At 44.9% G+C, this 14,079-nt stretch overlaps 1 protein-coding gene across 1 annotated transcript; it reads left to right on the forward strand.

Moving 5' to 3' along the window:
* The first annotated feature begins 980 nt into the window (after nt 1-980).
* Nucleotides 981-14,016, forward strand: LOC121589937 (unextended protein). Its single transcript, XM_041909216.1, has 13 exons — nt 981-2,891; nt 8,624-8,981; nt 9,054-9,194; nt 9,377-9,559; nt 9,630-9,845; nt 9,926-10,099; nt 10,187-10,358; nt 10,430-10,915; nt 10,998-11,261; nt 11,351-11,583; nt 11,656-11,784; nt 12,057-12,156; nt 12,337-14,016. Exons 1-13 carry the CDS (start codon nt 2,452-2,454, stop codon nt 12,423-12,425), a joined length of 2,985 nt encoding a protein of 994 aa, XP_041765150.1. The 5' UTR covers nt 981-2,451; the 3' UTR covers nt 12,426-14,016.
* The last annotated feature ends 63 nt before the right edge of the window (nt 14,017-14,079 follow it).

Consider the following 14,079-nt stretch of genomic DNA (forward strand, 5'->3'; position numbering starts at 1 on the left):
GATAGAGAGAGAGAGAGAGATAGAGAGAGAGAGAGGGAGAGAGAGAGGCAATCAACGTGTTGGAATTATTAGAAAAAGAGTGGGCAATCATGGTTAAGGGCAGCCGATAGGCTAGAATGGAACACGAACAGGAAAATAGTAGAGAAATTTGTAACATGCGAATATCGTTGGAATGTATAAAGTGAATTGATGAATTAAGCTAAAATCGACCACACAAGATGTGTTTTGTTTTATTATTGTGCTTTGATGACTCTAAAATGAAAACTGAAGTACTTATTTGTGTTTTGCTGTGGTTTTCATCACAAAATTAATAATTATAACAACGCGCTGATCATAACATCGAATGTAAAATAAATTTCTTTTTCTGCTTATGTTTTAAATTCGTCAAAAATATAAAACCATGCACATTTTCTGCAAGAGTTCAATTCTATAAAAAATTTAGTGTTTAAACGTACTAAATTAAAATTAAACCCTTAATTAAATTTATGAAATGTATTTTGTTTGTATCTTCAAACAGATAATACCGTTTTGAAGATTTATATCATCACGAGTCGATCATTTTTGTTATTCAGCATTCAAGAAACAATTTAAAATACACTTTCCATGCTAAACTACTTAACTTTTCAGTGCACAACTTCTGCATAAAGTAATTTAGATATTGATTAAATGGCATGTTTATTGACGTGAGCAAACAAATATGAATGGATTTCGTTTATTCACATTAAAATACTTTTTATTTCTCCTGTCGCATAAACTCACAAGTTTTTATATATCTCCTCTCAAACTGATATTTTACACCGAACCGTACTAACGGTACATTCAAATCGCCATCCGTCCAAACGTTTATACCACACACTCGAGGTGTGCCCAAATGCCAAGATGTAGACAGCCCCGGTTGCTGCTCTGCCGATGCACACTATGGGCAACGGAGCTAGCACCCCCGGTCAAATTTCGGACGCATGTGACTGAGGTGTTATTGTTATTGGTTTGTTATTGTTTTTTAACTGCTGGTGGAGGATGCAGTGAAAACGCGGATCGCTCGTGCCGTGCCGTGTCTTTCTGCTACGGGAAGGGAGACAGATAACAGCAGCAGCAGCACCAGCAGCACCAGCAGCAGCTCGTGGTCAATATCGTACCTCAATTAACTGTTGACGACCGAGCGGCTCGGCAAGCTGTGCCGAGGGACCAAGAGGGGGACAAAATCCGGGTGATTCTGGTACCACCACCCCGCCGCACTCACGGCACAATCATCCTCTCCGATGGTGCGTGTGCGTAAAGTGTCGAGTTCGTGCAGTTAAAGTGAGCAAGAAGGGAGGGGAAAAAAACAGTGCGACCGTCTCACAAGTGAACGAGAAGAAGAAGCAGCAGCAGCAGAAACAAACCCCACACACAACAGCAACAAAGAGAAGAAACGTTCGAGCTCGATAAGAGACACCGAGAGGCACAAGGAATGACTTCTTATTGTCGGTCAGGCCCTTAAGAAAGACGGTTGTCGTTAGTGTGTGTGTGTGTGTGTGTTTTTTTTCTTCTGTTTTTTTCCCGTATTTGGATTTGCGTTGGGGTCGTTGGTTTCATTTTCGACTGCCGTCCACTAATAACTACTCACTTTCCGGTGCATTTCGGGCCCGTGCGAAACCGTCGTTGGGACACCCCTTCTCCCTCGGAAAGCAGTTCCCGCAGTCATCAACCCTCCAAAACCTCGCGTGAATATCGTGTGTGTGTGTGTCCTGTGTGTGTTTGTGTGTGCTGTACGTGCGTGCAAAGTGAAGCAGTGTGGACGGTTTTGGTACATAAATTAGCCCGCATTAATCACCACCACCAATCGATCGATACCGTTCTTCGGACACATTCGGACACTGGCCGTGTCCCTTGGCGTGCCCCCCCCCCCCCCCACTCCCAAGGCTGTGTTCTTCCCCTTCTAGTGTGTGTGTGAACGGTGGTGTACGGTACGGTGTGTATCACGTTTCGCAACCCCGGAACTATGGAATTCAAACCCCCGGACAAGTGGTCCTAGTACATCATACTTCTTTCGTACTACCGTGGTCTGTGCGCGTGTGTGTGGCTTATCTCGCAATGTTGCTTTAAACGCAATCGCGCTACCTGTATGCAAATTTGCTGCTTGTTTTCCTAAGTTGCCGCATCGCTCATCTGTTTTTCTGTCCGTTCCTCCCAAAAACCCACCCCGAGTGTATGTGTGCCCTGTATGTGTGCGTGGTGCAGTCTCGTGAGTTTGAGATCTTCGGCAGCAAGTGATTCTCACAAGTTTCACAAAAGGGGTCCTAGTAAGCTACGAAAAAGTACAAAAGGGTGGTGAGCGGGCACGCACCATTCGTAAAGACGCAAACGGCAAAGGCAGGCTACGAAATAATTAGTGCAAACCGCGTCCCCCCTTCACCGCACCGCCGTGTATACGCGCGCGCATTCGTGTAATACGCGACGCACGACCCGATTATGGCCCGGTCGGGAAGATGGGCAATGTTAAAAATAATAGCACAACACCTTACCGCTGCCGTCCTGCCGCTGCTGCTGCTGGGCGGTGCCACCTGGCGCACGGTCGACAGTAGAGCGGTGGTCGACCGGGGGCACGATGTCGGATCGCCGGAAATGCAACCGATTGTCGGCGGCGCCGAGCGGGTTGCAATTGTGACGGTGGTGCCAGGTACCGGGGGCACACTGCGGCTGTACGGGGACGCTGGGGACGGACGCACGTTTTTGGTCGATCGTGTACGGGCGCAGTGTCATGAGCAGCAGCTGCACGTGGTCGAATCCTTTCCGCCCGGCGTGGAACGATCAGCAGCCGTGCCGGCGATGGAGGAGGAGCTCTGGCGAGGTGGTACGATGCTGTGCTGGTCTCTGCAGGGAAATGTGATTGAGCTCGTGATCAAAGAAGAGTAAGTACATTACATTTGCGCCTCCATTCATCCATTTTAATCGATCTCTTTTTTTATGGTGACTCATTCATTAATTCATTCATTTCCCATACATCAATCGGCTTTTGGTGGTGATACATTCACTCATAAATTCCTGATCCAACAAATTAGCATATGAACCAGCACCAACACCACCAACGAGAAGCTAAAGCTAAGGATATTGCGCAATCTGAAGCGATCGATGGGGGTTAGAGGATGATTTTTAGAGGCTGCAAACGGATACGGATTTACGCATTTACAGCGCATACACAGTTTAGAATTTGGATGTTTTCCGCTACCAATTGCAACGCTGCTGCATTAATAGTCGCTAAGTTTAGGCATTTAATTAACCACTTAACTCGATCAGACGATCGTCCGTTCTGCACATTACAGACACAAACACGTGACGAATGGCTAATGTTAACATATTGTCCCCTAGGAAGGAAGAATGTTTCATGTGCCGTCTACGTTTTGTGCTATTGTTTGTTTTAACTTATTGCGTCACTTGCTAAACAGCCATGCCCGGCGGGGGGGGGGGGGGGGGGATTTATTAAATTACAATTAGGGTGCGAAAGCTCATCCACCTAAATGCTTGTTGCATTGATGCTTCCCCAGCTTTCGCTTTCACCGGGCACACCCGGGTCCGGCGGCACCGAATGGTTTAAAATGCAAAAAAAATCACACGGCCACGCCATGCCACACCGTTACAGTATCCCTCAATGAATCACGTCACCGCGCGCTGGTTTTTCGCTCCCGCTGCTGCCGAGTTACAGCAGGAACGTGTAGCCGCCCTTTGCGTCACAAATCGTCCGATGATGGGACCCACACACACACACACACACACACACACACACACACACTCGTCCATGCACATTTTGCCCCAGAACGTTTGATGGTGACGCGGTTTTCCGTGTGTCGCGTCTACTACGGCCTGGACAGCAGGGGGTAAATGCATGGGGTATTTTGGGGCCGGGTTTCGGGGTTGCACGCCATTTGCGCCAACTGTCCACGCTGTTTGGCAAGCGCGCCACTCACTTTCATTAGAACGTGCTGTGTCGTGGTTGTAGTGAATGGAATTTCTACGACGGCACGCATCCATCCACCTTTACAGCAACATGCACACACACGCAAACAAAACACTTGCTGCCGACGCCAGCAAGTGACCTTCGAACGGAACGGAACGGAAGGAAGCACAATTTGAACCAAGGGAGGAGAAAAAACATACACACACACACACGGGAGAACCAGCGTGGCTTGGAGCATGGTTTTGCCGTACGTTGGCCTTCGCTAATCCGTCGGGAGCGCTGTTACGCTGCCCCCGTGTGGCAATGCTGCAACATAACAACACGCTGTGCGATGGTTGAAGGTGATCAGCACCGTTGGCGAATTGTTCTAATTCGATAGACAGACTCGATGGTGTTAGCTGGTTATGAAAACAATCGGGTTTGCGCTCCGAATTGTTTAATACCAAAAATAGTAACCACTGTGGTACCAACTCAATTGACCGCTTAAGAAAGTAGCGATCATGCCTGTGTGTTGGTAGATCTTTCGTTAAGATTGTTTAATCTGTTCATTCTTTCACACTCATTATCCATAGTGCAGCATGATGCACTGTTACTCGCGCGGACTAACAGCATGTGAACGTGCGTTAGTCGGCCATTTTCCCAGTGATCGGATGTTAGTGACACACACATATACACTCGCGAACACAGAGCTACACCAAAGACAATTCCGAAAGGGTTTGAATCGAACCACATCATCTTACAGCTGCGTCCACGTTCGCTAACGTCGGTTCCAAACCATGACGTCATGAGGATGGTTCATCTCGCACGATGCGCTTGTTGCGGCAGTGGCACTCGAGGAAAAGACAGAACAAAAAGTGGCATGATGCCTCCTGCAACAACTAGACAGGGCCAGCAGTTCAGGTGATTTGCATCCGTGCAGTGCATTGCTGGCGATGATGTCAGCTGACACTTTTGATTGGTTTTTTTTTGTTGCTTGGACATGATTTCCTCGATACACTAGAAACAACCCGAAAGTCGACTTAAAGTGCGGAAAATCACACAAGACTGGTTTGAGTAGTTGATTATTATTGTTATGTACCTTTAAACGTTGTTGGTTGTTTGCTTCACTTTCATACATTTTTTGGCGACTTTGCACGAAAGCTGAATTACAAGTACAGGTAAAAGACTTTTTCACCTTAGTTTCTTCGATTATTTGACGACTTAAGCCCGGATTACAGCATCAGATGGGATTTTCCGATATATTTCATTAAATATTAATGAGAATATGACTTTTTGTATACCAAAAGAAAGGATATTCAATTCCCCAAATATTTAGAACATATTGAATTATTATAAAACTTAAAAAAAATAATTGCATTTCCTTGTGATTAATCGCTTTGTTTACGGCCAAACAAATAATAGTAATTTAAATTTAAATCATTATTTTAATATATTTTGTAAACTAAATAGTATTCATAGGGGAACTGAATATCCTTTCTTTTGGTGTACGATAAGCCATATTCTGATAAATATTATAAATAATATATATATATAAATATAAATATAAATATAAATAAATATCAAAAAATTTAAATATCAATAAATATCAATAAATATAAATATAAATAGCCATATAAATAAATATCAAGCCTGTGCAAAACAGCCTGAGAATGTTTCATTGGTAAAAAACAAACTTAAAATTGAAAATATGACAATCATATTTATATCATGTAAACGTAAAAAGAAAATGCTAAAATCCACTGGCTGGATATTAATTGAATGTGAGCTTGTTTTACTGACGATTTTTATTCCATGCTAGTGCCATGTAAATGTCCAACACATCCCACAAAGCCACTTCAGAGCCACAAATACAATGCTTCCGCCAGAGCGCTTCACATGCGTTGCTTATCGCAGCAACCCTTGCTTATCAGCCGTTAAATGCTACCATCGCGTCTTTGAACGAAACATCGTCGCTCGTACCTGTGCTTCCACCTGTGACGTGTACACCAATTTGCACAGATTATGAAGCAGTGATGGTTTAGCGGTCGGTATCGTTCGCTAGTATGTGGCGGATAACAGTACAGAAGCAAGCCAATGTAAGCCGGCCCAACACGTTTTACACGCTTGTGAACAATTCTTCATTGTCAACGTGAGTCATTCAGATTTTGTTTTCAAAAAACAGCAAGCATTTCAATACTAAACATCGACTGACGACGTAAGCTTCAAATGCGCTCTAAGCTAGCAAAGAGGTTAATCTTGCATTATTTGGTTTACACCCACAGCCTGATGAAATGTAGCTACCGGGGGCCGTTGGGTTCGAAAGACACAAAATGCCGGCCGGCACCTGCAAAACCGGCTTCGGGCGCTCATTGTCACTTCCCAAAAGGGGGCTATATATATATATGTAATGTAATGTGCTGATAATAGTACAGAGCCTGCCCGGTTATCTGCCGGCGGTGGGAGGGCTGATTTGATTTGTCGAGCGTTTCTTTAAAGCCACTTGGGCCAGTATGTGGTTGCCAGCCTTCAAAGCGATGGTTGACCGGTTTTTAGATATAGGGACCGACCGGCGAGCTCCGGCGTGGCTTCCTGTTATCTGTGCACTTTATTCTGTATTTTTGTTCACTTTGATTTGCTTGATAAAAATGATGGAGAATGGTGGTGGTTGTGGTGGGAACGAGTGGTGCCAATTTGATTCTGTTTTTTTCCATACCGAAAGATGAACTGGATCATTAACAGCTGTCGAAGAAATTGCTCTGAACGTTTTTGTGTTTTGAAAGACACATTTTTCTGTTAATATGATAAAAAAGAATAAAACGAACAAGACGATCTTAAACTTCTTTGATCATGTTACTATTAGATAGAAAACAACAGACAGTCAATGATATTAGCATGCTTTGCAAAAATATAATCCTGTACAATTCAAAATTGCTCCCAAAACGGTCTCTTAATGCTCAACTAATGCGCAATTAAATTCGCTCGACCAAACTCGATCGTACGATCGTAGGCACACACACACACACACACGCACATCCCTACCCATACCTATGAAGAAAGCACTGGAAAAGCATGCGACGTCTTCGTGATGCGGCACAAGAACGTAAACAACGTGTCTGCTATCGAGCGATCATCCGATTGGTGCACCGATGCCAAAGACGGACAAAAACAACGCCTGTAGTTGTTTTTGTCTTTCGCAACGGTGACTGAGAACCTTGATCCTTTCATATGTACAATTACGAAAAGATTATGTAGATAGGTAGATGCTTACATATTAAAAAGGCAATGGGAAAGTTAGGAATGTTATATCCATGCTAAACAGCGTCTCATGACCTTTAAGATCGTCTATAAATTATAAAAAATGTTCTCGCTGTTCTAAAAGTTGTTTTAGGACAACAAACGATTTTATTTAGATAAAAAAAGGTTTATGTTTAAGTAGTAAAAGATGACTTTTGTATTCGCAAACAACGGATGAGGGAAGAGATTTTTGTGGCAAACAATGATAAATATTATCAAACAAATATGGACACTGGCAAAATGTTTCATAAATGCGCAATTGAGCTTGTCCGACTTGGGTCGGTACTTTGGAATGCAAGTTGCATATGAAACGTAAACAGCAATCTTCCGATGGGCGAAGCGTGTTTGACAAAAACAACTTTTTTTTCGCCAGGGATGACTCATAGTCTGCGTTCTTAAGATATAGACCACCACAACCACTCCACGTGGGGCTGTGGTTGGAAAGTAAAGGGCAAAAGACAAAGCGCGAAGGGTCGTCAAAAGTAGACAGTTGTTGCAACCACCATATTGGATAAGAATAAACCTTATTAAAAAAAACTATTAAAATGCTTTTAATGACATCTTTACAAGCAAAACAATTAGGTAAAATATTGATACGATCAATAAATAACACTGACAAAATGGTGAAGCAATTAAACACTCTAGAGGACGCAAAAACAACACATACAGGAAACGATCCAATGGCATCCTGGAAATGCTTGTGCTGTTGCCATGCATGCCACACGGATGCACACATAGCTTCACTCAAATCACTGCACCGAGGTTCGGTAGGCGAAATAACTACTGTCTGAAAAGAATCACCCCACGGCGGGGAGAAGGCATCAAACGATCATCCGATTTGGAAATGGAATGAAGAAGAAGAAAAGGCACACACCACGACAGTTAAGGGTTGAATCATACGTTGTTTTGTGAATGCTGAACAAGTGAACAGCAAGGGAACGCAAGGTCGTCAGCTAAAGGACGTTTGGTTGCGCGTTTGGTTTCGGAAGGGATGCTATCCGAAGTGAAGTAAGAAGACGCCCATTTTATCCTTTGTTTTCTACATCTATTCAAAGCTCATTTACATAAATATGTATTTAATGCGGACGATGCAAACAAAGCACCGGAACAAGATTGTTCGTCAACTCGCTTTCGCTGATTTACTTAATCGATTTTTAAATTTTTGGGATCTAAATTTTGCTACCGGCCTCGCTGTTGTTCCGCTCATCCATCATATTGATAGGTATCGTGTCATCTTGCGATGGCTAGCGATGACATCATAAAAGCCAGCTCTTGAATGGAATGAACAATTTTGCACTATTGCAATAGTGCTTGGTGCATGGGAACTATTCAATCACCCAATTGTAGCACTTTTTTTTGTATTTTTTTTTTACTAAACATTAATTTGCATTTCATCTTTATCATCTTTTCTCACAGTGCGCAAATAATACCAGTACTAAAGACTGACCTACCCAGCAGCAGTGACATTGGGAGCACCAATGAACAACGCTCAAAGCGCAACATTGATAAGGATAGTGATGCGAACAGCATCATCCACGTTGAGAACCCCGAAACCGAGGATCAGGGCACACTTCGCATCGAAGGATATCGAATCGAAAACTCGGAACTGGCGCCCGAACGAGACGATAACGATGTACCGTCGGTGCGCATCAACACGCAGGTGCAGCTGCGCCTGTTCGGTACGGGTATTACGCGGAATGTGGCCATCATCTTCACGCACGAAACCTACCGGTTCGGGGGCCCGTGTCAGGTGCCGGTCACGGAAAAGTTTCACGTAAGCTTTGCTCAGTGCAGTGCAGCCGGGGGCGATGCAATTAATGCCATTTGCTTTTCACTTTTCTCCCAGGTAACGTATGCGGAACCGAACGGTCGCAGTGGGCTGGTGGAAATCGAGCTGCCGGAAGTGATCAAGAACAAAAAGTATTTCTACATGTGCGCAAAGTACGAGAGCGTCGATCCGTTGGAAGGCTCGGATGAATACGATAAGGTACGAGGGTGAAAGCGTGGGAAGAGGGAAGGGAGAAGAGTACGCTTTAACGATGCAAACAGCATGGAGGACCATGTGCGCTTCCCCACCACATGGTCGTGTTTGCGCTTGGGTAGTGCATGTGGATAGTATACATCTAGGCGCTTACCTTGTGAATTCATCGATTCTTTCACAATTCGCAGGAAGCATCGAAAGTAAACCCTTTTCTACACCAAGGATCGGATATGTGGTTGCGCATGACTAGCCATCAGCCGTTGCTACCGCTCTGGCTGTCGATCACAGTGATTGCCGTGTGTCTGATGTTTTCGGCGCTCTTCTCTGGCCTTAACTTAGGTCTTATGTCGTTGGATAAAACCGATTTGCAGGTACGCTTTGCTCGTGTGTTTGTGTTACACTACCACTACCATACTGATTATCATTGCCCATGCCCAATAGATCCTGTGCAATACTGGCAGCGACAAGGAAAAGGAATACGCCAGGGCCATTCAGCCGGTTCGCAAGCACGGCAACTATTTGCTGTGCAGCATTCTGCTCGGCAACGTGCTGGTCAACTCAACGTTCACCATCCTGCTGGACAGTCTTACATCGGGACTGTTTGCCGTCATTGGTTCCACCGTTGCGATTGTAATTTTTGGCGAAATCATTCCACAGGTGAGACAGAAAAGTTTTGGATGAAAAGCGCAGCAGCGAAAACACTGAAGCAAAGTAATTAACTTAACCGTTTATCATAGGCCATCTGTTCGCGACACGGTCTCGCGGTAGGAGCGAAAACTATTTATATCACCCGAGCGTTTATGATGCTCACATATCCAGTATCGTACCCAACGTCGAAAATACTCGACCTTATTCTGGGCAAGGAAATTGGCAATTTCTACGATCGCGACCGGCTAAAGGAGTTGGTCCAGGTAAAACGATCCCCATTAGCACTCATTGGACAGTGGCAAACAGATGTACAAATGTATAATATCATTATATTGCTCGCCCCGCTGCAGGTTACGAAAGATGTAAACGATTTGGATAAGGATGAAGTGAACGTCATTTCCGGTGTTCTTGAGTTGCGTAAGAAAAAAGTGGAAGACGTGATGACTCGTCTCGAAGATGCCTACATGCTGCCGATGGATGCAGTGATGGATTTCGAAACCATCTCCGAAATTATGCAGACAGGTAACAGCGCGATCCATGTGTGATCATTTTGATTGTTTGCACAATGTTTGGCATGTTTTTTTTCATTTCAGGCTATTCGCGCATTCCCGTGTACGAAGGGGAACGCACGAACATAAAATCCATCCTGCACATCAAGGATCTGGCATTCGTCGACCCGGACGATAACACCCCGATACGGCAGATTTGCGAGTTTTACGGCAACCGGTTACACTTCGTCTTCTTCGACCAGACGCTGGACGTAATGTTTAAGGAGTTTAAAAGTGGCGAGTTCGGGCACATGGCGTTCATACAGAACGTAAACTCGGAGGGCGAGGGCGATCCGTACTACTACACGCTTGGGCTGATCACGCTCGAGGACGTGATTGAGGAGCTGATACAGGCAGAAATAGTCGACGAAACGGACGTGTTCACCGACAACCAGAGCAAAGTACCGCGCAAACGTATCAAGCGGCAGGGTGTGCCACTGTTCGGCCATCGGTCGGACAAAAATATGGAAGTGCAGCGTATACGCATCGGCCCGCAGCTTCTGTTCGCTACGTACCAATTCATATCGACCGGTAAGTGCAGAGCGCTTTGTCAGTAATGTTTTATTTTCCGGAAATATGATGAAAGTGCAAACGCGTTATCATTTCCATTAAGGCGTAACGGCGTTTACACCAACCTGCATCTCGGAAACGATCCTGCGCCGCTTGCTGAGTCAAAACATTTTCCATCACATCAAGATCAAGAGCAAAACAAACAACGAACGCGTGGTAATTATCGAGCGCGGTGCTGCGATCGACCATTTTGTGCTGATCCTCGAAGGGCGCGTGGAGGTAACCGTAGGCAAGGAGAATTTGCTGTTTGAGAGCGGACCGTTCACCTACTACGGGCTGCAGGCGATCGTGCAAAGTCCCAGCTGTGGTAAGACAGCACACTTACATTGCTACTTTTACGGATGATATCATGTTGTTGCTAAATTTAACGTTATGTTTTGATTCGTATTGCCCCAGATACGTCCACCAACACGCCGCAGCAAATTTTGGGATCGCTTGAATCAATCAATCGCGACGCCAACTCCAAGCATGTCTTCATACCGGACTACACGGTGAAGGCGATCACGGACGTGCTGTACTTGCAGATCCACCGCAATCTCTATCTGGCGGCCAAACGTGCCACACTGATGGAGCGCAAGCAGAAACTGGGCGACCAGTCGATGGATCCAATCGACGCGGAGGTAGAGCAGGTATGATATCAGAGCAAGTCGTCAGTGACAGAGCTTCCTGTAATGTTTTTTTTTTTGGTTTTGCTACTCTAGTTGATGCACTCGCTGGATAAAGCAGACCAGAACAGTATCACACCCGATGCCACCAACTTGACTGTCAATTCCGGGGCGAAGGCTAGTAAATCGTCAAGCGATGTGGCCTCACCGATTACGGCCTTAAATGTAAGTTTAGCGTGCGTTTAGAAGCAACATCCTTTTCCTCCCTTCGGATATTGTTTGCATTTCGATATATGAATTGATACAAATGATATGTATAAGTTTGTACCCCGACTGTAGCCCGTGAATGTTCTGTGTAAGTGTAACACTAATGTGAACAGTGTGTAGCTGTGTACTTAGGTTTTTGATCGTCGTCGTTATTAGTGATCATTGTTTTACCCGTTGTAAAAGCTAACCGGTTGCAATTCCATGTTTTTTCTGTCTTTTTCTCATTAAAGGATCCTATTAACAATACGAACTCCTCTGTGACTCGCAACCATATAGTATTAGAGCACGACAATTCTTCCAGTGCCGCTGCTGCCAACGATATTAACATAGGTAGTTACAATTGAAAAATGTACCCCCAATAATAGCATTTTGTGTAGTGTCCCCTGTTACCTGTTAATTGACAGCCAAGAGCCGTCAATAAGCAACAAGCATCCGTACACTAATCCATAATCCTTCGCCATGTTTCTGCCACACACATCCGGTTTGCCGTCTGCCGGGGTTTTGTTACAGGAGCATCGACCAGCTACGGAAATGAAATGGTTGTCGCCGGGGACCGGGACACGGATCCCAGCAGTGCCCCACTGCTGCCAAAGCCATAACCCACGGTGTACCTCGTTGTACTGTACTACACCCTCGCGTACAGCACCAGCAGAGCATCCGGCCATGCATCGAACGCATCATCACCACCAACACCACCACCCGGACCATTGCCAATTCGATAGGAGTTTATCGTTCGACTGTTGGATGTCGTGTTAGCCTGTGCGTGCGTGCGTGCGTGCGTGTTCCGATCCACTTCCTCACTCTGATCCCCTCTAAACTACCTACTTGTTCGATAAATTTACTCTGCTATATATTATTAAAAACCGTTACCTAGAGTTTATCAGGGTTTGTGCTAATAATCGTGGGGCATTTTTGTTTTTGTTTTAAACTTACGCAAAGCACGTGCAATACACGGACCGAACGCGTACGCGAAAGAGTAGTAGTAGAAATGCGCTATACGCGCTAGTGAGATTTGTTAACGTTGTTGGGCCAGAGATTGTTGTTTAACGACTGTGTAAATTAGTATTACTGTTATTATTTTCGCGTGACGCTCGGGTTGTGCTCCCCAAAACCCCGTCCGACGGTATCATGACGGAGCAACACTTAAAGGCATAAAAGAACGCCCCGCCGCAACATTGCACCCGTGGATTGGATCAGTGCTGCTGCTGAAAAGTCGGTGGTAGTGTATCTCCTCGCAGCAATCGTTATAGCCAGCGTCTGTCGTTAAGGCAATCGTTTTGTAGCCAATTCCTTCACTCAGTTAATCCACACCTGAGCGTACAAAAGAGCGTGCCTACTTCTCCGTCCGCCGGACCGCCGGATCAAGCGGCAACCGGGGACCGGGAAGGATCGCGAAAGCCCCGTTACTGACTGGTGAAAGTATACCGAGCGATAGAACAAACACAAACGTCTATTGGACGTCGAGGGGCACCGTGTGCTATATTTATCCTAGGACGAGCAATCCGTGCGCGATGTACTTACGGGATGGGAGGGAGGCGTAGGCAAAAATGTATCGCGATGGTTGATGGTCCGCAACACTGTAGAACCCAAAAAGTGAAGCCAAAAGATTAAAAAAAAAAAAAAAACACACACACACATGTGCGGCCATGATGGCTCCAGCGAATTAGGAAAGTAGTGTATGATAGGGTACAATCGAAATGGTAAAACGCGTTAAAAGCAAGATCGTGTGACTGAGCGCACTTAACAGTACCGTATCGGGAAATATGGAAAACCCTATTGTTTAGTGTACAGGACAGCGGATTAGGAACGAAACCGAAGATGTATCGAGGTCTGCAAGCATTCAGCCGTTGTTTTCGGTGTGCAGCACGGTTTGTTTGTTTTTTTTTTTTTTTGTTGGTTTTAGTTCTATTACGAAGCTTTGGTTAATCGTTTATGTTTTTTTTGGCAACAAGGGTAGAAGCAAAGACACAACAACCACAAAAAAAGGTAAAATACATCTTTGATATAGTGAGATAGTGTAATTTGGCTAGGCGCCGTGCAACGAGCTAGTTCAGCAAGTAGGTAAGCAAGTAGCGAATTTCGCAACGAAAAAACAGAAAAAAAGAAATATTTTTCCACTTTCCACTCGTAGTTGAATTTGAATACCACGAAGAAAATATACACATCTACGTGCATGGGTGCGCCATTGTATAATAACTGCGTGTGATTAACTGCGTTCACCCTCTCTGTAGCATGAAAGAAAGTATCTACGCG

The sequence above is a fragment of the Anopheles merus genome, chromosome 2R (assembly GCF_017562075.2).
Source record: "Anopheles merus strain MAF chromosome 2R, AmerM5.1, whole genome shotgun sequence".
NCBI lineage: Eukaryota > Metazoa > Arthropoda > Insecta > Diptera > Culicidae > Anopheles > Anopheles merus.

Coding starts and splice junctions, on each gene's coding strand:
- LOC121589937 (XM_041909216.1), top strand. CDS start 2,452: ATGGCCCGGTCGGGAAGATGGGCAATGTTAAAAATAATAGCACAACAC. Junction 9,560..9,629: donor TGGATAAAACCGATTTGCAG/GTACGCTTTGCT, acceptor CATGCCCAATAG/ATCCTGTGCAATACTGGCAG. Junction 11,584..11,655: donor TCGACGCGGAGGTAGAGCAG/GTATGATATCAG, acceptor TTGCTACTCTAG/TTGATGCACTCGCTGGATAA.